Source organism: Athene noctua, chromosome 2 (genome assembly GCF_965140245.1).
Source record: "Athene noctua chromosome 2, bAthNoc1.hap1.1, whole genome shotgun sequence".
Lineage (NCBI taxonomy): Eukaryota > Metazoa > Chordata > Aves > Strigiformes > Strigidae > Athene > Athene noctua.
The window spans coordinates 103,341,305-103,366,939 of NC_134038.1; the positions used below are offsets into that span (position 1 = coordinate 103,341,305).

At 35.1% G+C, this 25,635-nt stretch overlaps 1 protein-coding gene across 1 annotated transcript in view; it reads left to right on the forward strand.

The window, feature by feature from the left end:
- Positions 1-25,635, forward strand: part of ATP9B (ATPase phospholipid transporting 9B (putative)) — a 168,070-nt gene that overhangs the window by 24,429 nt on the left and 118,006 nt on the right. Inside the window, exons 3-6 of the mRNA XM_074899760.1 lie at positions 187-337; positions 4,891-5,004; positions 8,560-8,668; positions 17,983-18,041. Of these exons, the coding sequence (XP_074755861.1) occupies positions 187-337; positions 4,891-5,004; positions 8,560-8,668; positions 17,983-18,041 (433 nt within the window). The remainder of the gene's footprint in view (positions 1-186; positions 338-4,890; positions 5,005-8,559; positions 8,669-17,982; positions 18,042-25,635) is intronic.

Genomic DNA, 25,635 nt, shown 5'->3' on the forward strand with positions numbered 1-25,635 from the left:
ATGAGTTGAGTACTGTATAATTGCCCTAAATACTACAAGTCAACATCATGCTTGCTTGCTTAGATGTGGCAAAAATTTTAAAGTGTGTTTTTCTTAGGTATTTGCCTTTATGGTTCCAGGTTTGGAAATAGTAAACACATATAGTAAACTTTTAGTTTTAAAGTAAACAATTGTTTTTCTTTTCAGTTGTTCTGATTGGCTCATAAACATTTGCCGAAGAAAGAAAGAGCTGAAGGCTCGCACAGTGTGGCTTGGGTGTCCTGAAAAGTGTGAAGAAAAATACCCCAAAAATGCCATTAAAAATCAAAAATACAACGTCTTTACCTTTATACCTGGGGTAAGGCTACGAACCATTTTTTGGTGTTGGGCTGACTATATGTTCTGTAGTGGTTTTTGACAATTCTGCAAAAAGATAATTATTTGCCCAGATTCTTCTTTCTTTTTTTACATTTATCTTGATATCTTCAATTAAAATTGACACTTGAGGAAGGCTACTTTTTTCTAAATTGTTTTGCTTTCAAAGGGATATTTGCTGAAGTGCAGTGTGTATGATGGAGTGGTTGGAATTCAGTGAAGCTTTAGAAATTTGATATGGGTTTCCTTGCACTTTTCTATTCACCATTAGAAATTGTAATCCTCTTTTAAAAGCAGACGCACTTCTACACAGTCAGTTGTGAAAATACTACAAAGCACTTCAATTGAGAAATAAGGAGTTGAAAATTATAATGTATTCCCATAGATATTTTCTCATACTCTCTGCCATTGAAAGCATAATAAATGAAGTGTTCTGAAACGGGTAACTCCTTAAAGGACAAAAACAACCCACCTCTTCAATTTATATGACAGCATGTAAGGCCTAGTTTAATACACTAGTACTTTTCATAGCTGTATTTCTCACTGCAGTTTTAGAAACAGTGATGTCTTTGGTTTTGAATGCAGTTCTTCAGACAATACTTTTGTTGTGGAGCAGAAGGGTTTTTTTGTCACTTTTTTTCCTAAGCAGCCATATGGCATCTTAATTTCAGTTGTTTGCTTATAATGTTCACAGCATATATGAAGACAAAAGAGACATTACAGTTTTGTCTAGTTCATACTTTTAAAAAAATCTCATTATAATGAAATATAGCAATAGAGAAGACAACTTTTGAAGCTTCCATGGTTAAAACCTAAAAATGTATGCTGCTGTGATATTATAAATTTTACTAGCATGCTTTTACTCATACCTTTCCTAATACCATCCCAAGAGTCCTGTGTCTTCTTGTAAAAACTGAATGTCTTTACATTTGAATACAGACATGCTTTGTCTTAAATTTTTTATTTAAGTGATCATGCTGGTTTATAAGAGTATTGATTGTATTCTTCTGGCCTCTTTGGTCCAATGACTGACAGGTGCTTTCTAACACATTTCTTTATTAAAACAACAAAAAAATTAATGGCTTTGTAATTAAGACTGATCTCCTGTCAGAGAAATAAAATGTCAGTTATCACAGGCGGATAAAATATTCTCATCTCTATTGAACGAAGTAAATGTTTTCTTCCGAAGTTTAAATTATTAAATACACTGACATTGGTTAAGCCGCATATGCTTTCCTGAAGGTCACAAAATTCATTAAGCATATAGTAAGCCATTGATTATTGTGACTAGAAATCTGCAGTGTAGATTACAAATCCTAAACTAGATTCATGTTTCCTGTAGGGATAAGCCATAGTTTGCAGTTAGTTACCTGTTGAGAGAGAGAATGTCTGTTCAATTTTTATCTTTTGAAAAGCTTGGGTTTTACAGTATAGGCAGAATCAGGTTTTGATTTTGATGGTAGTATTTGGAAACTCAGTAGTAATTTCAATATTAAGTGACATCCTGAAGATGAAGCCCAATAGTTGGTGAAAATAAAATGTTTCTGAGTTTTCATTTTAGACATAAATTAATGCTTTTCATGGATTAGAAATACTGTGTAGCTATCTGTGTTTTATGCTGTTCCACTAGAAGTAATTTGTAGGGAATGTAGTTGTATTGTTTTCAAACTCATAAATGTAACTAAGTCATAAATATTGACTCCAATGATTTAGCTTTGTTGAAATTTTCGTTGTCTCAAATTTTATCTTCTGTTTAGAGTTGTATCTGTTTTAGCATTGCAGCTGGCAATGGGAAATATTGAATGATTTCCTATCAAAAAACAAGCTTAAAATAATGTTGAGATTAAGAGAATTTTACTTACTGGCTAAAAGAGCTGTAACATTTCCAAAGTTATAATCTAATTTTCTAACATTTATCTAAAATGCTTAATACTTCTACCTTTATACCAGTTGGGTCGTTTTCCACTTTCTATTTCGTATCCATCTTGGTACAGCTCCTGAGGAATTTTGTGTACATTTCTATAAAGAATATCTTCTTTGGTGGACAGGTTTTGAGTACCTCTCCTGAACTTCAAAGCAGTAGTCTCTTTTCTAAAAATCAGATTCATGTAACTAAGAGGATTTTCAATTTGCTTAACTAGCTGGAAGTGTTTAGCTGTGTATTGAATGATCTGTGGTCTGCCAGGACTCAAAAGATTTGTTGGAAGGTGCTTTTTAACTCACACCCTTCTCCAGCAAGATGGGTGCTTTCGCAGTTCTGCACCTCACAAAGTACTCTCTGGACTTCTCTTCGACCTGGTATATCAAGTCTTTGTAAACAGTTAAGTATACTGCTACAAATGAATATATAAACTTTCTCAGTATTAATGTAAGGTACAGGTTCAACCTGAATTAGTTTCATTTTGGAAGAATACTCTGCCTTTCCCTGCAACTTCAAATTTTACTTTTTTGGCTTGACAATTTTGTTTGTAAATAGTGGAATAGAATTCCATGCATTTGGAAAAAATCCTTTTATTTGAGGCTGTTTAGGTAGCCTTTAGTTGAAGTGTAGCACTCTTGCAAGAAACTGGTAATTTTGAGGTACTGCTACGTTGTTGTGCCTGTCAGACACTTTGAAGTGAACTTTATTGAATATTTTTCCTAGGGTGTATGTTTTTACATAACTGAGTAATAATGTTGGACTGATAAGAGCAATAAATGTCCAATAACTCCAATTTTCATGCACAAGTTGTAATATTAACTGAATTGTAAGATTAAAAGATGGAGATGCTCTTTAAATATGGCTTTTTGATCTATTTTTAATCTTTTAGCTTTGAAACAATTGATAATTAATTTTCTCCAATTTCAATGTTTCAAGTTCAGAAGCCACTTCTGATCATCCTGCTGGAGGTACCATGTTATTCTGGCCTACTAAAAAAATACGTGAAGTCTTTGAAGATTCAAAATTCTCTAAAGTGAATGAAGTTCTTAAGCATTGTAATTATAAATAATGTTGAAAACATGCACTTGTTGAAGTGGTGCTTTTAATTACCAAGGGGCTCTCTGCATGTTATCTGTTTGGAATATGGGACAGTATATTCCGTGATAAGGTTACTGTGTCTTCACTTAAAACTTGGACAATTATGTTAGAGTTTAGACCAAACCTTTGATTTATTAATAAACATATGTACCAATATTTATTGCAAAATAATCTCCAAAATAATTGGAGAAATTTAATACTGATTACCTCAAAAGCCCATGTTATTCTGGGCCAAATTTTTTGTAGTTTAAACTTTCTGAAAACTTACACTGTGGTTGCTTTTGTAAAAAGCTTATCTTGCTATCAAAACTGAAGAATAATGCTTTATTCTGAGATTTCTACATGATAGGCACTTGGAAAGAGAGCAGTATTGCTTATCCTTACTCAATGGATCTTTTCTGTAGTGTTCATTTTATATTTCTAAACAAACTTTATTCTTGAACAACGAGTAGTTTCACTATTTTTAAGAACAGTAAGAAATGGTAATCTTGAAGAAGGGTGTCTGATTGATAGTAGCCTTTGTCCCTTTGAGAACCAAAGGACTTCAGAAAGGTGGCAGATGAGTTGGAAACCTTCCACCCCTTCAAGAGGAGAAGCTTCAGTGGCTGTGTTGAGGAGCTTGCTGAGGAAATGCAGTGAATAAAAGTAACGAGGAGTTAATGTATACTGTTTTCTGTATGTGCTCCAGACAGGGCTGAAGTTTTAGGGTATTCTGAGTGATGCAGGGTATCATGGTATGGCTTACTTAGATTTGTTACTCTGTAGAAGTTTAAATGACAAAGACTAGGATGACATTTTTGTAAAATGTTTGTGTTCCTCTGATGCCAGTTTTGGTTTTATTATTATTTAAGGCCAGGTTATGAACACATTTAAGACAAGAAGACATTGTGAGACAGATAAAACAGAATTTAAGTATTGATGCTTCAGGAAAAATTAAGGTTTACTTTTAATGCTGTATTTTTTAAGAAGAAAACCTTTAACAGTTAAAAGTGAAAACATAATGTAATTGATGAAAATTCAGATACGACCTTATTTTGCTTTTTTTATTGATACTGTAAAAAAAGAAAATTTACAGAAACTGTTTTAACTCAAAGGTAACTATTGTGGATATAAAATTATTGCAAGATCCTTCTACAAACATCTGAATTGTTTGCTGTTAAAATTTCAGAGTAAATATTTGCACAGTGATCTTGATATATATATAATATTTGTAAAGATTGACTTCACATTGTCCAGTTTTCAAAATATCAAAAATTTAGCAAATTGCTTTTTCAGAGTGAAGAGGCATTGATATCAAAGGGTTTTTCTCAACAGAAATAGCAGTATACTATTGAAGTAACTCAGTGCTTGTAGTTTGTGATGATATATTGCATATTGTGCTATAGTACTACAATAGTACCGTATGTAATAGTATGCCATATATTGGTTTTACGTCTACTATAATGAAAAAGAGAATTTTATGTACGTTATGGGTACAGATTTTAAGGCATTTATCTATTTTGTGTTCTTCATTTTAGGTTTTATATGAACAGTTCAAGTTTTTCTTGAATCTCTATTTTCTCGTCGTGTCCTGCTCACAGTTTGTACCAGCATTGAAAATAGGCTACCTGTACACGTACTGGGCTCCTCTGGTAAACAGAAAAATACTATTAAGTAGAAGTTTTGGTTTTTTTAACTTTAGATGAAAAGTTCATGTATACATACATTTCATAAATTTGCATCTGGTAAACTACAGTGCTTGAAGTATGTAATAGAAATAAATTGCTTATTTAAAATGACAGTATTTTACAGCAGATACTCCAGAAGCTGTTTTTTGATAGCCCTCCCTTCCACCTGCCTACCACACAGGCTGGAGGTTGCTTTTGTTAACTAGCTAGTCTGAGCAGTGCATTTTTCTGACTTCTGGTCACTTGAGAGGTTTAAAAAAAAAAAAAAATCTCCAGCTAGTGAAGAACTTTATTTGGTAACGTAGGCAATTTGTGTGTTATGATTCTTTCAGTTTATTGTTATTTGCTGACTCTGTTGTTTTCAGGCTAGCTCAGAATTTAAATAATGAATTTTTTGCATTCCTTCTGTATTGTTTTTTAGCATGTCCTCTTTTGACAAAAATTGAGATAAAATATTTTAAACCATGGATAAAGCAGGAGGAAAAAGCATCTTGAAAATAAGTTATTCATTAAACATGCTTTTCTTAATTGATTGCCCTGCCAGTTGCACTGACTTCTTTTCAATACATCTTTTTCTTATTGAGCCCTCTGCAGTATTTTCTTGGGAAACTGTTCAAACCAGTTGCTTCTGACTCAGGTTTCCTAAGGTGTAAAATTGTATTCTCTTCAGAGGAGGCCCTTCTGGTAGTCTGCCAGCTATATTCCCATGATTTGGAATTATTTTCTTGTTTGTAACCAGATCATTACAACTCTTTCATCTTCCTCCCAGCCCTTCCACCCCAGGTTTAAAAGCGAGGCAGGAAGAACAAATGCTTCATTTTCTAAATTTATAAAAAAAATGGTATTTTTCAGTAGCATTTATTCTCAGTGGTATTCAAGAGGAACAGTGACATGCTGATTGCTTGAGTAAAGGTCGTTCTTAACAAGTCAATAGAGTAAATATTCTGGATTGATTTCATTGTTTTAATTGTTGCAACATGTGTCCTTTTAAGTATTGATAAATGGAGCGATTGTCCTGGAGGTTCTTCACACCTCTATTTCTAGACAACTTTTGGCTTGTGCTGTAACAAGAAACACTTCCAAAGCAGAAAATTTGTTCAACAGTGGGATTCGAAATGGATATTTACAAAGGTCTTTGTCACTAGACCAGTAAGAAAAGACAGAAGTCAGCCTGTCTGGAAGTTGGTCTCTTCACAGTGAAGTGCTGTGTACAACTCTGTATGTTAGTGGGTTAATAAGGAAAGAAAATCACGTAGCGTCAGTGCTCAAAGAAGGGAGAAAGTACTGTATTTTGTGCACACTGGTAATCTGTTCTGTATAGATGTGTTTGTATTATTATGTTTCCTAGTTTTCACATACAGCTTGAAAATACAGTATCTCAGTTAGTGCTAGTGGTACCCTTTTTTGCTAACTCATTTATTTCTACTTGAATAGCTTTTCTACTAATGATTAACCTCCAGGTAAAAGAGATTAATTGGATGTTGAGTAAGGCTGAGTATGTATGATGAAAATAGAAAACATTTTAAGTCAGACCCATTGGGCAGTCTTTGTTGCTTAACAGGTAAGTTTGGTTTTCTTTGAAGAACATGTAACTGCTGATAAATGTTCAGTAATAATCAGAGTAGCAGCTATGAGTTGGCTTGTATTTTCTCTCGGTGTTTTAAAGGAAAAAAAGAATTATTCAGTCTGATATTTAAACTCAACTGTATAGAAGTTGACTATTTGTTATAAGTTTTTTTGGTGTTTTTTTGATGTTGGTTTTGGTATTTTGTTTTGTTATTTCAACAGTTTTTACAAGAGACAGACATAACACACTTAGATCAAGTGCTGGAGTTCTTCAAACAAGACTGTATTTTACTGGTTTGTTGTCATTCACAGAGCAGGAAATGGACTTCTTATTTTGAGTCCCAACATAGAAACATGTAAACCATACAATTTTGTAAGCAGTATGCTAAAGATACATAACTGCTTACAGTTAAAGATGACAGGTTTTTTTGTAAGAATGGCTTCACAATTTCAGTTCGCCTGTGGAAGAATATCAAGTTCCTTTGAGCAAATGAGGAAAAAAGGAAATGTCTGTCTTAAATTGTTCCTCACAGTCAGGGTCAGCTGTACTGAACTGCCCAGCAAGGTGCAGTGACTGTTAGGGGAAATTTATTTCAAAAAACATTCTGTGCTTTGTTTACTGTCTAGTTTATAAGATACGTGCAATTGGCAACTATATTTGAAGGTGCTTCAGGAGTGCCTTTTTTTATGCTGCTAAAATATCTATACTGCCAAAGCTTGTGCAAAGGCTGCTGCCAGAAAGGGGGAGAACCCTACTGCTCATTTAGTTATGCCCTAGAAGCAAAAAGGACGTTCTTTGTTCTATGTAGTTCTAATTTAATTGTTGTAGCTACTGTAAACCTGAACAAACAAGAAGGTTGCAACAGAATAAGCCTTGGAATTTTGGGCTGGAACTGTAAAACAGCCCTTGGTATTGAAAAGGAGCATTTTAGTCAAGCCTCCTTTAGGAAAACTCTACATCTTCACTCGTTTCTTATTGCTGGGAAGCTAGGGAAGGGTTGGCAAACTGTTGGACTTCTGTCAGAAAAGAAGTCTAATGGTATAAATTTTCTTTTGTAGAAGGAAGGTATTGGTGGGTGTCTGAAGCTGGACGGATAGTCTAGAATCTTATCTATTGGAGGATTTCTGAATATTTGAATTTTTTTAGTGATCTTACTTATAGTAATGGTAAGACCCCTCTGCTGTTGTAAGTTTTATTTCCTTTTCACTGATGGAGAAAGACTGATCACTTGAGTTTAAGAAACCAGAAGACCATATCTGAGGAGGTTTATAAAGGGAGAGAGGAAGCTTATGTGCTTATCCCTGAACTGTTTTGTATTCTTTTAACTTACTATCTTTTGTGGTCAGAGACCGTGTTAGTTGCGTGTAGCTCAATCTGTGCTTCCAGCAGAAGCTGCAGTGGCACTATCCTGTGAATATAGCAGCCAAAGCATTTAGATACTTAGTTTTTTCAGAACAAATCCCCTTTTCTTTGTCAATATTTGTGACATATTAGTAAATAAATACATTTAAGATGGCAAAATTAATTAAGCTAGCCATCTGTTTACCTTTTCTCTGTTAAGAAAAAGGCAGCGAACTCAAGATTAGAATTGGAGAATTCTTAAATGTTTTTTCTAAAGCCTTAAAAGTTTGTGGAAGATAGGGAAATATGCTTATTGAACTGTAAAGGCTGTCTGTAGCTCATCCAAAGCATTTTAGTTTTTAAAATTTCAAATTATATCTAAATAACATGTATTTTGGGGTTTAGTTTAATTATAATTCTACAAAGTACAAGTATAATTTTTCTTTTTTTGGACTAAACAAAGATGATATATTAACAGTCTAAAGAACCACTAAAATCTAAATGAGAAAAAAGTAAATATTCTAAGCACATATTCTATATAGTGTTCCTACTTCTGTATTTCTAATCTAGTACTTCGATAATTCTGAATTGCATAATTATATCTTTAACAGGGATTTGTTTTGACGGTCACGGTGGTACGGGAAGCTGTTGATGAATTTCGACGTTACAAGAGAGACAAAGAAATGAACTCACAGTTATATAGCAAGCTGACAGTACGAGGTTAGCAAAAACGTTTGTATAAATCCTTAAAATATTTCATCATGTTATAAATACATTTACAGGCTTTCAGTTCAAAGAAATAACTAATAGTCTCAAGCTGCACTATTCAGAATGAAACTGATACTGAACTAAATTGCTTGATTTCCCTCAGATAAATACGATTGTTAAACTTGATCTGTTTAAGAGGTGTTGTAAATCTTTTGTTGTTTGTAGAGGAAAGGTGTATGTATAATTGTATATATTTTTTGAAGCATTCTTCTGTTTAGTACTATTACTTCAAAGTGCAGTTCTCCTCTGAAATTGATACCAAACAGTAACTCAACAACACTGTCAGCTATTTATCAAGTGTATATAGGAAATAAGGGTTCAGTAACTAAGAAATACAATCTAATTAAAATTAACTAGAGCCTTTCAAAATTGTTGGATATATTTGTGCTTAAGAAAAGAAAGATGTATTGAGTGTCATCTTTGGTATCAAAAATATTTATTTCAATTTTTGCATATAATTTGAATTGTATATGATCATGCAGTAGGAACAGCCAGTTTTCTTTCCAGAAGTCAGTAGAAGGAGAAATCAGTTAGGACTTTTTTGGATTCAAAATCTTTGACAGTTTTTCATGAAGACTTTTAATGAAGCACTTCAGCTGTGAAGTGGCAAATTTGGTAGGACATTGTAAATTTTAAACATGGGTTGTTTGACCTTGGCTAAATGCCAGGTACCCACCAAGTCGCTCTATCACTTCCCCCCCATTTCCCCTTGTTTTCTCAACAGGGCAAAGAGGGGAAAGAAAATAAGATAGACCAACCCCTGTGGGTAAAACAAAAGCAGTTTTAATAAAAGCAAAGTGAAATAAAGGTCCACGTGTGGAAGCAAAAAAAAAAGAAAACAGATGTATTCTCTCCTTCCCATGAAGAGGCGATGTGGGGCCTTCTCAGGAATCAGGGCTCCGATACGCTCAGTGGTTGCCTCGGAGGACCAAGGGTGCCCCCACCCCCTTCCTCCTTTCTCCCAGCTTTATACTGAGCAGACGTCCTATGGTCTGGAATATCCCTTTGGGCAGTTGGGGTCAGCTGTCCTGGCTGTGTCCCCTCCCAAGATCTTGCCCACCCTGTCCCACTGGGGGGGGGGAAATGTCGGAAAGAGCCTTGGTGCTGTGTAAGCACTGCTCAGCAGCAGCCACAACACCAGGGTGCTATCAACACCCTGCCAGCTCCCAGCATAAAACACAGCACCGTGAGGGCTGCTGTAGGGGAAAAACAATTCTGGCTCAACCAGACCCGGTACAGAGAAAAAACAATGTGCTGCTCTCCACTTTTATGTTGCTTAGCACATTTTACTGTTTAGATTCAGAACAGAGTGCCACACAGAATGGTGCCCAAAAATAATGAATAACCGATTATCAAGTCAAACTGTAATGAATATTCTCACAAATAACATAACCTTGCTATTACCCTTGAAAGTTGTTTTGCTACAGTATCCTGGAAGCTTCTGTTAAGGATTTGCCTTGGCATAAAAGTTCTAGCAAGTGGGAAGTTAAGGAATGTGAGGTTCTGTCTCAAAAAGTTAGAGTATATGGCATACATTGTGCCAAGTATAAATTCTGTTCACTAAATCCCAATGTAGATTTCAGTGCAATTTTTACTTTATCTTCACAAATACCTTTGGAGAGTGAATGGGAAGAGTAATCTCACCAGATCTGGGAGTCTTAATTAGAAACTAAACTCTTGGAGTAGCTCTGGATAATATTGTCTCCAGAAAAAATGGATGAAAAGCTTGTAATGTTACACAAATATGTTCTGTGTGAAATCTTACCCTTTTTTAAAAAAGTAATTGGAAGGTAAGTGAACAGTCTCATTAGCGATGACATAACCTAGCAGCTGAGAGGAATTTATACTGCTTCCTCGCAGTATGGAGACTTGCATTGTTTTCTGGAGTTTGTATACAGAAGGAAGCAACTGTAGGGAGTATTTGCCTATCGTTCTTCCCTTCCTTGACAGCCTGAGGTAGCTTTATCAACATTTAGACATACAACTGTGGAAATTTGCAAATGGGATAGCTGTCATTTGTTTAACACAAGTGGCTGCATTGCTGGCCTCCAGATCTTTACAGTCATTAATACAATCTGTAAAGAAATGGACTCTTAATGGCTTTTCTTTCAAAGTTCTAGTTTACGTGCTAGTTGGTTTATTAAATTTTTTTTTAGAACTGTTACAGCAGGCCACTAAATAATCACATTTGAAATAGATGGTACCCTATTCAGCAGTAGTGTTAGTAATCTGAAATTCTTAGATCTGGAAGCACATTTATAGTTTATAGTTACCAGTGCAATGTAAATGTCAAGACTGACATTTGCTGTTCTAAGAGCTGTTTAGTGCCTTTTGTGCTACTTTTTTCACTTAACTTTTTTGGAGTTAACAATGGAGTTTCTAGTAAATTGCTAAGCATTTAAGCAGCATTTAAGGAGAAGTTTTGGAATCCTGATTTCCTCTTTCTCAGCTCATGAAATATTTCATAAGGTTATGTGTATTTGAGAAACTTTTAATTTTGTAGCTTCTCCTAGAACTGAGGAAGTTGTCAAATTAAATTGGATTTGGTCACCGTGACACAGCTGTTTTATAGATACAGAATAGGGATTTTAAAATAGTATACAGTAGTATATAGGTAAAGCCTAACAGTCATATCAGGAACTGACACATTAGCGAGCAGTGACTTGTTCAAAAGAGGTTTTAAAAATGCCCTTTATAAAAAAGAATATCAGCTTTTACCCAGGAATGTGTATCTCTTTTGACTTTCAGGTTTTGCTGTCAGTGCCATCATGAATTCATACTTGGTTTTTGTTTTGTTTGTGTTTTGGGTTTTTTCAAGATTGTGATGTTTTACAGAAGGAAAGGTTCAAGATCTCTGCTTACAATGAACTCTGAATCCTATGTTGACAACAGTGTGATTGATCTAACAATGTTCTGAGTTGTGGCCAGTTTTAAGAATGAAAACATTATTGCAGTCCCCACTTGAACTAAAAATTGCCACAAACACGTGTATAAAATAATGAATAGATGATAAATTGCTCCTTTTTCATAATACAGGGTTCTTTCATAAAAGGCATTCTGAAACTCAAAGGTATCATTTTGAGGCAAAAAAGCAGGGCTTCCTGCTATGATAAAATTAGACCAAGATTTTTACAGGTTTTCAGAAGGATTTAGGTATTTGTGTGTACAAATTAATAAAGCCTACATTAAGTACTACACTTCTGCAAACTGTTTTTATAAATAACTTTCAGTATAATTACCTAATGTTTAATATTGGCAGTACTCTTCAAGTGGAAAAATTCAGTTAGGTTTACTATGCTAACCTACAGGCTAATGGTTTGGAGAAAGAAGGCTTTGTTACTTGTGAATGAACAAACTTGATACTGATTTAATTAAAAGCCTGAAAATCGATGCCTCTCTTAAGAGTCACTTTTCAGAGTGGAACTGCACTTTATAATGCTCTAGCATTTTTTTTTCTAGTGGTTTTGACCTATGTAGGTTTTACAGTCTTTTATTTGAAATTGGTATTTTTTTTCTATCTCAAAGATGGGAGAAACTGACATAGAGAGGTTAAGCAGGTTGCCTTTGCTCAAATTGGACAGTAGGAAAACTAAAAATTAGCAAGGTTCAGTGTTACCCTTGGTTTAATTGTATCATTTATGGAAGATAAAAATTAGAATTTAATCACTTCAGTTGTTTTGCAAAATTTTTTGTTTATTATAGGGAAACAAATGTATTTGTAGCAAGAGAAGCTACCGGGATTTGAATTGTGATTAATTACTTGTATAAAGATAGTGTAGGTGGGCTGATTTGTAAGTTAAAATCTTTTTATACAACACTGCAGTAGATTAAAATCAGGAAGTCTTTGACTACCTAGCAGTGTTGACTTTCTGTGGAGTTATTCTTAGCCTCAGGAGCCCCTAAACAGTTAAAACATGACTATCGTCTTTAAACTTGCATGTTGCTAGTGTGAGAAGTACCAGCTTTTTGAAGATGGATCCACATTAGTGACTCTTGGACTTAAAATTTCTTCTTAGTAATTCAAGGCCCTGAATAAGTATTTGTTCTAATCAGTAAGTTTTAGGGTTTTTTTTATAATAATGAGCTGTTCCAAGTAGGAAATCTAGGGAGAATGGGACATCTGTTTTAAGTGTTACTTAATTGTACTTAGGCAGCAATGGTCAGTTTATAGTCTATAGACTTAATTCTGATCCATGGGATATCCAGTGTTACGCAATTTTCTATTTGTAGTGTAACATGGCAAAGCTCAGTTTTCAGTCATCCCCTTGTGAATTTGCTATGTGTAACTTTGCACTTGTCAGGAAGGTGAACTGGCTACATGTGCAGTTTTAGTGGTTTCTACTTTTTCAACCCTTTGTGGCAAGTGATGAAACATGCAAATCAGTGAATGTATTGAATTTTTATGTGAGCAAGTCAACTAATATACCAGTCCCCCTGTCTTTCATGTGAATCTTTTTCCTTGCATATTTTTTCAGATTACAGTATTGAATCTCCTAAATTGTTCATTGTATAATGCATTCTGCTGTCTTAATCTTTTTATTGAGATGTTTGTTGCAAAATCTACTTTCTGTTTTTGCATATCAAAGTCTGCAAATCCTTAATAAACAGTTTTCAGTCAGTATACAAGTTAAAGTTGGAGGGAGGGAGAGATCTGCCTGTAGAAATGAAATTAACTTGCTTGAAGATCCTGTCAATTTAATTGCTTTTTTCTGCTTCAGAGCAGCTCACCTGTGTATCCTTTTGTAAAGCAGAAACTGGGATGGAAAAAAATTTAGACCTGTGCATGCATGTTTGGGAGAACTTCTGTTTTTCTTCCCTAAGGGACCATTATACTTTTGGCTCAGCTTCTTGTCTTGTGCACTTAGGTATGACCAGTTAAGTGCCTATGAAAAAACACTGCTATTCTGCAGAAGAATGACCTCAATTTCATAAACAGGCTATTATCTCTTTCATTAAACTGCCAAAAGCCAATTGGATAATAACATTGAAAAGCAATTTTAACTCCTTTTTTCCTTTCCCATTCTTGAAGTTGGCAGTCCTGCCCCAAACCTTTCCTAGTTAGGTTTGCCCATGCAGCATTACTGAAGTTTTGAAGAATAAAGATCAAGAACATCATAACTAACTGTGATAGTCACAACTAGGAGTTGCAGAATAGGTTGTCAACAGGTTCAAGAACAGGTTGTCCTTTTGCTTTTTAAAAAGCCAATGCTTTTAAAAAAACCCAATAATTTTTCTTAACATAGAGAGACAACATTAAGTCTTTATTGCTTGCAATATTTCAAACCTAACAATGACTTCATTCCTGGTATTTAGACCATTTGGAACAAGTTATTAAATTATTAAGTCATTGAAGAATTATATAAATTGAATCCATCTGATTAGGGAAGCAGTAAGCAACAGCAGAAACAAAACTTGAAATTTTAATGTAAGAAAGAATTTCAAAAAGAGGCTGAAAGAGAGGAAACATCTGGGGGACTGTTTTCTTCCACATTTTTGCAGCATCCAGGAGATTGGATAAGAAGGAATGAAGGCTTTCCATTTCACCCAAGAGGTGATAGTACGTAGGAGAGAGGAGCTAGGAAGCTTCTCTCTAGAGTTTTATGTTGGTAATTAAAGACTAACTGCAGTTCGCTATGTGAAATGGAGTTTGAAATAAGGATCCAAGGACAGCACTTGCGCTGAGTTGCAGAAGCATCCTCACCTTGGACTCACTGAAGCTTTAAGCTTTCCCCCACTGCCTGCCTCCCCCACTCCCTCCCAGCTCCCCATTATATTATGTATACTCTTAACTATACTGACAACTCAGGCTAATAGATACGAGATAAACTTTCATATGATCTAACCTTGACTCCCTTCATTCAAGAGTTTTATATTTATGTGTTTGAGACAAGCTCTGTTACCAACTCCAGAAGCAGTATGTCAGAGAGTACTCAAGGTACCATGAGTGGGATGTAATAACAAATTAAAAAGAATTTGAAAATGCTACTCTCTGAAGTTACTGTTCTTTCAGGAGTGGTTTGCACTGAGGTAGAAGAGACACTTTTATCCACATTTTGTTTACTTCATTTCTTAATTTTTTAATGTGAAATACTTGTTAGCACATATGAGATATTTATTAGTTTTTCAAATCACTGCAGTTCATTTCAAAAGGCTTTATCTTGGGAGTTTAATGAATTACTACAGACACATTTCAGTGTTCCAGTTCTGCATAATTCTATACGTTGCTTTAGGCAAAAGCCTTGCGCCTTGGTGGACTATAAAGTCTGGATGCGCAGCCACTTCTGACAGCTTTGGACTTTTTATTGGTAATTACACAGATGGTGAAGAGTGTTTTGCTACAGAGATGTTTTTAGAGAAAAAATAGTTTGCAAAAATAATTTATGCAGTGAATAACATTGAGTGTCTTTCTCTAAATTCATCTTCACTAAGATGTATTATTGCATTATTTTAATGTTCTGATGTGGTATCTAATGATTCTTATTTTTGCTAGTCTAAAGGAAAGTGTTATTTATTGACTTGTCAAAATTTTAAGCCACTCTTTGAATTACTGACAGGTTTTAGCATTTATTTTTTAGTGGAATATGCCCTGTCATTCACATTCATTGTACAATTAATTGTCTTGTATGTCACAGGCTACTTCCTTACATGTGGGGAAATACAGGGTGCTCTAACAAGACATGTTAGTGAGTAATAGACAGTATTCTGTGGTGTTACACTAAGCCACCTAGAAAACAGTCTCATAAGGAAACTTTTCAATTCATAATGTGAAAATCCCAGGGTTGCTAGACTGAGTACAAGCAAAGGTGCAGTGAGGGTTCCTGTTGGTATACTTGGCACCAGGAGTCTGCTTTTGTCTGCCCTACATCATGTTACCAATGAACGTTCTACCTTCTCTTGTCTTCTTGAGGCTTAGTGTCTTTTCATCTTTACTGTAAATGATGTTAGAACATGGCTGTGGAAAGTACAATTGTTTAAGTTGATAAAATTACTAGCAGTTGCATTTGATTAGGATCTCTGAATGGCTTTGGTCATACATGACTGCGTAGGTGGCGTAGATCTGAGACTTAATGCAGCTGGTACTAGGATTTCTGTGGCTGTTATTACTATAATCAGTTGATTGACTTGATTATCACGCTGATAAAATGATGAAAATTGTTAGTGGAGGAATTCGAAACCAAATAGGAAATGTTACCCTTTTGTTAAAGCTAGCAGACTTAGACAGCAAAGTAAACATGATATTTTCTGGTATACATTATTCACTTCTAGACAAAACTTGAGAATTTATAAAGAGAATTCACAGGCTTCTTCAGTGAAGCAGACTCAGTATGTTGATTTGGTATCAGACTTTCTTTTAGTGGTTGAGCTTTAGTGTTAGTAACTTTAGATTTAAAAAAAAAATGTTGAGGTATTGACACTAACTTAATTTCCATAGCTATCTTGAAATTCCTGTAAAGAACTGCTAATGTTTCTCACTACAGCTTGTTTTATACCTCAGTCTACTCTGCTACTCCCTTCACCCTCACAAACATGTTATGACAGAGTTAGGAGTCAGGCTGAAGATATAATTTGTTTTATATTTGTGGGTGGGTGGAAGGTGTTTCTGGCAACTGAAAAATTTAAAAAGATCATTATCAATAACAACGAATGGCTTTCAGAAATAACCTTAGAGACAGACTGAACAAAAGTTCTGATTTTCCTCTGACATTGCACATTTTAAAAGTGCTAATGTCATGGAAAATGTATTAAAAATTAGGTATAGAAATACACTTATTGACTGAAACATAAAACAACTGTTAATTTTGCATGAAATGCGATTTTAAAGAGCAAGTACTGAAAATAATTACTCAAAACATGAATCTTACTACCTTTCACCAAATGCACATGTAAGTATAAGGAATTTTTTGAGGTTAACCCTGATCTCTCTTCACTGAGAGTTATGATAAGGAGGTCTCATGGATTTGGAACCTAGCTTAGTTTTTCTTTTGTAGTTAATATAACTTTGAGAGATGATATGAATAGATTTGTCAGTGTACATTCTAATACTTGGATTAAACTCTAAACTGATTGCTGCTTATTCTATGCTTTTGTGGGTCTTCCGTTCTAATTCGTTCAGTCTGATTTTTTTTTTTTTTTAGAACCCTAGCACCTGACTGTATTTTGACATTCTTGTCATCTGATACCTGCTAATCAGATGCCTGCTGCTTGGAATCATGATAGTGTTTCTGATAGGAAAGGATATTCTGTATGGGGGTGTGCTTCAGCTTGTCGGGCTGTGTAAATATCTATATGTTTATATTCTGAGTTAACTGCTTCTGAATTTATTATCTGTTACATCTTGGAAGAGGGTTTCTATATGTCATGATTTGTTTGTCTACAAGGTTTGGGGGGGAGGGGTGGGGTTGGATGTTTTCAACTCATGAAAGTACTTTTTCTGGAATTGTAGCAAGAACCTGAGACTAGAACAACTGAATTCTGATGAGATCAACAGTAACTCATTAAGCAGTAGCTTAACCTCTCTGTCTCAGTTTTTCAGTCTATCAAATAAGAATGTTAAAACTTAAGTTATACAAATATTAATATGTTAAAGAACATACAGAAATTGAACTGGTATGTGTGCTGTGTATATTTTTGAATGAGTTTTTCACAGCAGTTACTGACTGGGCAGCTCTCGAGAATCAAAAAACCTCTATTTCAACTTTCTGATATTTTACTTGTCTAAAATGAAATCTTGAGGCATTTCTTCTGACTTTAGAGAGGCTTACCTGTTTTCCACAATAATAGCCAACAAGTGTCAAAGAATGCCAATTATATCAGTATCTTTAGTGGCCAAGCAAAGCTACCTGTTGGTAACTGAGCTGTGACTAACAACTTGTATGTGAGAATGCTCCATGACTGTAAGCCATCAACTCTTGACTTGTCAGAAATAGAAGTAGTGTCTAGTAAGAGATGTGAAAGACTCCTTTTTTCAATTTTACAATTCTGTTATTGATACTGTAGATCAGACTTTAGTATCTTCCATACATACTTTTCCTCTTAATACTTCTACAATAGCTAACTGGTTACAAAACTAGATTTTTAAACCAGTGAATTATTTAGTCAAACTGATGAAATCTATTTATTGTGTTTATCAGAGATCCATTTTGTATAACTTATAAGATTTTCACCAAACAGTAACATCTTCAAGTATAAATTGCATTCTAGAGTTTATATTCTTGTGACTCTATTAATGTCTGCCTAAGTTGATTACATTTCTTCTTTTTTTTAAGGTAAAGTGCAAGTTAAGAGTTCAGACATACAAGTTGGAGACCTCATCATAGTGGAAAAGGTTGATACTTTTTAAATATATTTTAGAGACTAAAGATTATTTACATGCTAATTATCTTCTGAAGAAAAGTATATCAAGGTACTGATCTGTGAAATACTAACTAGCTAGTGTTTCAGTTCAAGTCTTATTTGAAAATCTTCAAGGAAGTCTATTTTTGGATTAATTATAAGCTTAATTGAATAAGCATTTATATTCTATGAATTGGTATATGCTTAAATTTATCTAGTGAAGGGAGTACAATTACTGAATTAAATTCTCTGGCTTGTGCTGTGGTGGATGTTCTAAGCTGTCTGAGTACTCATACCTTCTGATGCTCAAATCAGTGTTTTCCTATGTCTGAAGCCTTCAAGGATAAGTTATATTTTTATATAGATAGAAGTATATTTATATAATTATAATATGTATATAATATATTATAATAAATTTATATATTTTTAAAAGGTTAAAAAAGCTCTCCGGTTTGATTATAAATGGTGAGAACTGTGAACAACTTTTCCCTCTGTTAGTATTATAATAAAGACAGTGTTGCTTATTTCAGTTGGTTTTCTAAGGTACTGAGAAATTACTGTGACCTTGAAAATCAGATTGATTTCCTTGTCAGAGGAAACTTTTTACTTAAGTTTATTGTGAAAAGGTGACTCACTTTCTGGGTGCCAGCAAGTGATTCCCATCATGCTTCGTATTAGAGAGCTAATCCATGGAGATGCTGGAAGGAGTCACATGTATCTACAGCTTTATTTGAAGTGTTGTATGGCAAGTTACAGTTTAGCAGAATAGTGGAACCTAGTCAGCGACTAGACTTTTCTAAACATGGTGGGTTTATTCCTATTTAGTCGAGTAAATTACTTCTGATAAAAGAACATCCCTCAGCAAATATGCCCTGATACATTTTGTGCTTTCTTATTTGTTAACACCTCTTCTTTTACTTGGAGAATTCAGAGAACTCATAAATTGTTAGTGAGCAGATTATTTTATAATTTCAATAAGAAACCCCTCTTCTGTGTTTTAGAAAACTTCTGTTTCCTTCCTTTCTGTTTCTTCTGCAGTCCAAAGAAAGAACAATACACCCAAGTCTCATTTGGTTTTCTGCTCTCAGCTTAAACTATATCTATTTTCATGTAATTTGTACTATTTCTTGCCTTTTTTCTCTCTTTTGTCTGATATTTGTACCTGATAGCTTCTTGGGCCACTCTGAGCAGCATATACTAGGGTAGACAAAATTACCACTAATATGTCTGGCCTTTACATCTGTTTTGCCTTATGCCTTGCTGTCTAAGAGTGCAGGTGGAGTCACCTTGCAACTGCTCACTTGTGCATATTTGAGATCTTCTAGGAGGCAGAGAATGAGATACTTGCTTTAATTCTTATTGGGAAACTTTTTAGGGCTGCCTTAATCTCTAAACCTGGAATCAATTACTATAGTGTAGGGAAGACTCTAGTGGCTACATAGGTAATCTGCTTTCCCTGAAATTTACTGAGAATCATCAGTCTGTTGAATTACGCTAGAATTTGGAAAACTGGAATTACTTTGGGGATCAATCTGTCTTGTATGAGGTAGGTCATTAGCATCTATTTCAGCGTTATTTGCAGCAGCTTACAGATCATATGTTGTGAGTACCTGAAGTTTCTAATGAAAAAAAGTAGTGTTTAAGGATTTAGGAAAATAATGAGTAGAGTACTTTTTGATGAATATTTCACTTGGGTATCTCAGTAAAACACATAGAATAGTTTGAATGTTGTCTTTCAGCTTCAAGCTCCCTCCTGCTCCAGCAGAGCTTTTTTTCTTTTTGGCCTAGCTGGAGGTGCCTTCAGACTAATGAAATTAAATGTTTTCTGGTTCTGTTGAGAAGTGTATTTTCTTGAAGCAAGCAGTTTTCAGTTTCAGAGTATGGCTCTTAAGCCAAAGAACCAGTCGGGAGTGAAATGTTCAATTGCTTACTCTAATGGCAAAGGAACAAGTTAACATTGTATTTGACTGGAAGATGCATCAACAGCACTTCTGCTGTGAAATTAATGACTCATTTGAGCTGAAGATCCATATGTTAACTAGTGACTGCATCACAAATACTAACAACTTAAGTGAAAGGCTTTTCTATATTTAAAACTTGAGTATTCTCTGATTATTGTCTTTTTTTTTTTTAATAGGCCTGATTAATTTCAAAGCAGTTCTAAGTGACTGCAGTGTGCTTAAAACAGTTTAGTTCCAAGTAATATATCTATTGTTTCAACTGTAAATTTTGTAATGTACTAATACTAGGGGCCTGAGTAGAAGAAGATATTGCCTGTTTTCAAAAGCTAAAAGACGTTTTTATGTTAGCTGCAAAACTGTCCCCTGCCTCGAATGGACTTGCTGCTTCCTAGATGTTCTCCTTGGTTTGTGATAGATACGTTTTTAGTTTCTGGTGGGAGCACAGGTGTGCATAGTGTTCCTAAATAGAAGGGATGAGTTGAAGAGTTCAGAAATTGTTATTTAGACGAGTAGCTTACAGTTTGGAATACATTTTGGAGATGTGAAGGGGGCATTAAACTTCATAACACAGTTAATTATTAAGAATAACATCTAATAATAACAATACATAATTGTGTTTTAAAACATGTGAAACAGTAATGCTTTATCTGAAAACTTTGAGAGCTCGTCTTGGATCTGTAAAGGGACACAATTGTTTCTTAATTTCAGGTGTAAAGTGAAAATAATCCAATATTTGTAAGGATTGCAGTTAATGCTACCATGCAGTATTGCACAGCATGCAGATGCAAGAAGACAGCTGGGAAGTACCTATTCTGTTTATAACTCAGAAGCAAGCAGGAGTATTTTAGTGAGAAAAGTACATGGTTCATTCCACACGAATGGAGAAGAAAGGACAGTAAATGCAAAATTCTGATGGTCTGTAGCTATGGGCAGTTGTAGGGGAATTGGGAGACTGACTAGGGAGCTGGAGAAGCTTATGTAAATAACAATCTCATTATAATAACATGAGAAAAATGAAAAAGTAATTTCAAAGCTGTTAGAAATTGTATTTTTCAAGTGAATGTTGTAGCCTGTGTTGCAGAGAAATATAGGTATGTTTATGGGTTTTCTTGTTTTCCGGTCTGTCTGGTATTCCTGAATGGCATTAGCCATGGGAACCCAGAAGCTTGGGGGAGTACTTACCTTGTGCTGACCATTGTCTTGCCATACTTTGATCTCTAGGAATGAATCTGTAAGTCTCCAGCATAGACAAATACTGAGAGAAATCGAAGCTCTCCTTTCCTGGAGCTCTAATTGTGCCCAGACTTAAGCAAAACAATGTATTCAAGTCATTTTCATGACTTCTATATTCAAATTTGAGTATATATCAATAAACATTTCTAGCTTCATCTTTGTGGTAATTGAGATTACATAGTTTCTTCATGGGTTTCTGAATGCTTGAAGTTGTATGTGTTGTCATTTTAACTTGTTCCACTTTGATAAATATGACATGAGAGGGCTAACATGATTGACATATTGCTGCTGTTTGTCTGTGACAATGTACAACAGAATTTAATTTTCTCCATAATGAGGTGTTAAAGATTTTTTTGTAGCATACTTGCCATCTGTTTCTGTGTAGTTACTCTTTTATAGTGACTAGGTACATCTTTGCTCTCCAGTGTCAGCAGTAAGTGACAGAGGTTTTTGGTATCTAGTATTCCAGTAGTACCTTTCTGCCCACTTCTAAAATACGGGAAACCTGATGAAAAACGAGATATCAATCTTAAATACTGTTGTGGTTTTGTTTTGTTTTGTTTTTCCTGAGAGAGAAAGTAAAGACAAGACAGTCTCTAACCTTCCCTCCATGGAAACATACATTCAGATATATTAATGCAGGGAAAGCTTATATTATTTTACAGGAAACAAAAACAAGCAGAGAGAACACATTAAAAAGACATAAAATCAATATGCATTTTTTCTATTAAAATATAAAATGCTGACTTGACTAATTTGATCACAGTCGTGCAACTTCCTCAAGAGGGGACATCAGGGGGAGGTGCTAATCTCCTCTATCTGGTGACCAGCAATAGGACATGAGGAAATGGAATGAAGCTGCATCAGCAGAAGTTCAGGTTGGACGTTAGGAAAAGGTTCTTCGGGGAATCGGTCCAGTACCAAGCCTGTCAGAATTCAAGGAGCGTCTGGGCAGGGCTCCTAGTCAAATGGTTTAGTTTAGGTAGTTCTGTGAGGAGCAGCGAGTTGGATTTGATCCTTATGGACCCTTTCCAAGCTGAAATATTCCATGATTCTGCCTGATTTTTGTCAGGCATACAGACCTGAATCTTGGATAGCAAGTATCAGGTGAAGGTTTCAGTTACTGAACATGAAACATGCCTTCTCTGTGGAAGTTGGTAATGATTTGTAAAAACCTGTTACTTATTCAGATTATTAGAACTTCTATTTAATTTAGTATTAGATCACTTGACTGTTATTTCTGCAAAATTTTCTGGTGGTGTTCAAGTGTTATAGCTTGTTTACAAGTAACTGGAAGTTTGTAGGCATGAAGCCAGTAACCTGAAACTTGTGTAATGGATTTATGTCTGAGTTGGCAGGGAAGCTGCAAAAATGTATAGCTAATCTATATGAAGACTGGATAGCTGCTTAATTGTTATTGTCATTTAAGGAAAGATTTATTTAATTTTGAAGTTGCATTTTCCCTTTCCTCCTTTTTTTGTTCCTCTAAAAGGTGCATAATAATACATATTAAGATTAATGTTTTTACTGAATCTTTTTCCAAGTCTGAATATGAGATATTCCTGGTTGAGTCTGGGCTCATGATGGGTAATAAATTTCACTACATCTTGAATTATTTTCTATTCCAAGCAAGATTCCAAAAAATGCTGTACTAGCTGCAGTTGTAGGTGAGCAGCCTCTTCATGGTAAATACTGTTGACATACAGACAAGCACATGAATTTTTAACTCTTTGGGCTTTTACAAATAAATGGAAATTGCTGCAAATCAGGAAGTATGCATGCATGTAAATGCATAATTTTAAGCTATGAGGAGGCATTTTTGCTAACTGCATAGTATTTTTAGGTAAACCAGAACATGCATCTATTACCTAGTGTTTCCAAACGTGCTGTTCTCCAAGCATCTTGTTTGCTTGAGGTAGTGCTATCTCTGTAGCCCTTCCTGGCCCCTCTATACTGAACTTTCCATCAATAGAGAATACAGTTGCAGTTGCTTCCAGTCCCACTTCGGTATCGGTGTCCTTGAGAGTATGTAACAGGGAGTGGCAAAAGGTACGTGCTTCCCAGAGATTGTAAGAATTTACATCATCTTATTTTGAAGCTGAGCCTATATAATGTAGAATCCAGTTATGGATTACATTATATCCAACAGCAGTTGACTCTGATAGACCTATTCAGATCACACTATTCCAGATGGCACTGTTGTGGCTGCATGTTGATCTCCAGAAAGTTTCTTAGGAGTAATGGAAAATTTTGCCTATCCAGTATGTTTCGTGGTCAGAAACATTCTTGCTATATGAGTGCGGCTTCTCAAGAACTGAGGCAAATGTTAGAGTACAGCATTATATATGGGAAAAAGCATCAGCTTCAGTGGTGGTGTTTGGTGTAAATACACATGTATTCTCCATTATGAGTGATACAGTGTGAATTTTTTCACTGTCTGAACTGATTTGTATGATTAGTCAGGCATAGTATTTTGAAGGTCCTACACACTAAGCATTATACAAAGCAGTGTTTCAATAACCTTGATAGATGTATTTTGAACTGTTTTATTGGAGGGGTCTATGAGTGTACATACTTCTAAGGCTTTTCTTTTGACATGCAGTGATAAAGGGGAAGTGCTGCCTTCAAAAGAATAAAAAAGTGCAGGGTTAAAAATGACAAATTATGTGTCTGGTTTCAGATCAAACCAGTTTGAGTGTGCTGGGCTTCTTTCTGTTCATAGCAGTGTTGTGTCCTTAAATGTTGAGATGGAGGACTGACTTGACTCAAATGAACAAAAATACCCCTTCTGTTTTGTACTGATCTTTCTAGGAGGTTTTTGAATGTTTGATGATGCTGTGGTCTGGGCTACTGCCTAGGTTCCTGTTGGGATAAGCACATTCTGAGCTGCTACATGCTGAATGCACGTGAATGTCGCATAAAGATAATTTTGAACCCATTCTATTCTTCTTTGATAGTTAACATCTTTGTAATAACTCATAGCATCCTATCTTCCACTTTGATACAGTGAATCAAAGTATTGTGACTAGGATTACCTTTATAAAATTTACAGGCAGGATTCTATATGCTATGTTCAGTACATGAGATGTTCCACTGAATAATGTCTTGAAGTTTTCAAGTTAGCTTGACCCTATCTTCACTGCTGTTTCTTCTGTATGAAATAGCTAACCAGTTTTCTATAGCTGGTAGCTTGTGTGCAAAATAGAGCCACAATTGAATTAGTAGTGCTGTATTAATTTGCAGTTTGATTATAATTGAGGTATGAAATAGGGAATAATTATGTAGCTTTGAAATGCTCATACACTGAACACACTTCTTGACAATTTACTCAACAAAAAGTTAGGTTTTTAAGGCTGAAATCTATGAGTTTTGTGTATGCCATGTGGTGGACTTTGTCAGCTACATTTATTTTCTTTCCCATTCAAACAGACAGTCGAACTCTTAAAAAATAAAAGATGAGCCTTAGGTATGCAGTGGCTTTCAAGGCAGTATCAACCAAGTATAACAGGAAAACCTGAAATTTATTCTCAAATGGAAATACTTTCTATGTGAAAATAATTTGTGCATAATTAACAGGTAATCTGAAATGAATATTAAGAAATATTTTTTAGCATGAAACTAGTAAAGTCATTGCTACTAACCCACTGAGATTTCTTAGTCGGTTAAAGGTAGTCTGCAAATGAAATGCAAAGGAATCTTTGTGTTTAGCTTCAGTATCAAACAGTAAAGCATGTGACATACTGGACATAAGTTGTGATGGAAGAAACCGCAATTCAGTACAGTATCTTTTCTCATTGTGCTGTCCACTGTTCACTCTGGTCCCTGTCAGTTTAGTCTGTCACTTTTTTCCTTCCCAGTCCTGTATTTCTTTAAGGTTTTGACATGTTCTTTTGTACTCTCCCCCCCCCCCCCCCCCCCCCCATTTTTTCATGCTTAAACCCTATGCTGGCAGTGTGTAACTTGTGCTGGTAGATGCCTTGTGAACAAGTGGTGCGGTAGCTAAGGATTTGGGTAGGCATGTAGCATACAGTGTGTGTGTGGGAGGGTGGTGTTGTTTGTTTTGCCGTTTCTGTGAAATTTTAGATCGGCCTTTCTGTGGTCAACAAAAAATTGAGAATGTGATTTGATACAGATAATTCAGTGCTTGAAGGGGAAATGGCAGAACAGGTATGCAGATGCATTTGACTGTGCATATGGCTCTGTGCCTTAGATACTGAGGAAGAAATTCTATTCATTTTTATAAAGAAGAGGTTTATAGATATGTGAAACAGGAAAATGCTGTTCCCTGACTTGTTATTTCCTCTGTGTATGTTTGTGTGCGTTGGGAGAGAGGAGAATACTTGGTATACGTAATGTTTGCAACTTGTGTGCCAAGACAGATGTTTTAAATTT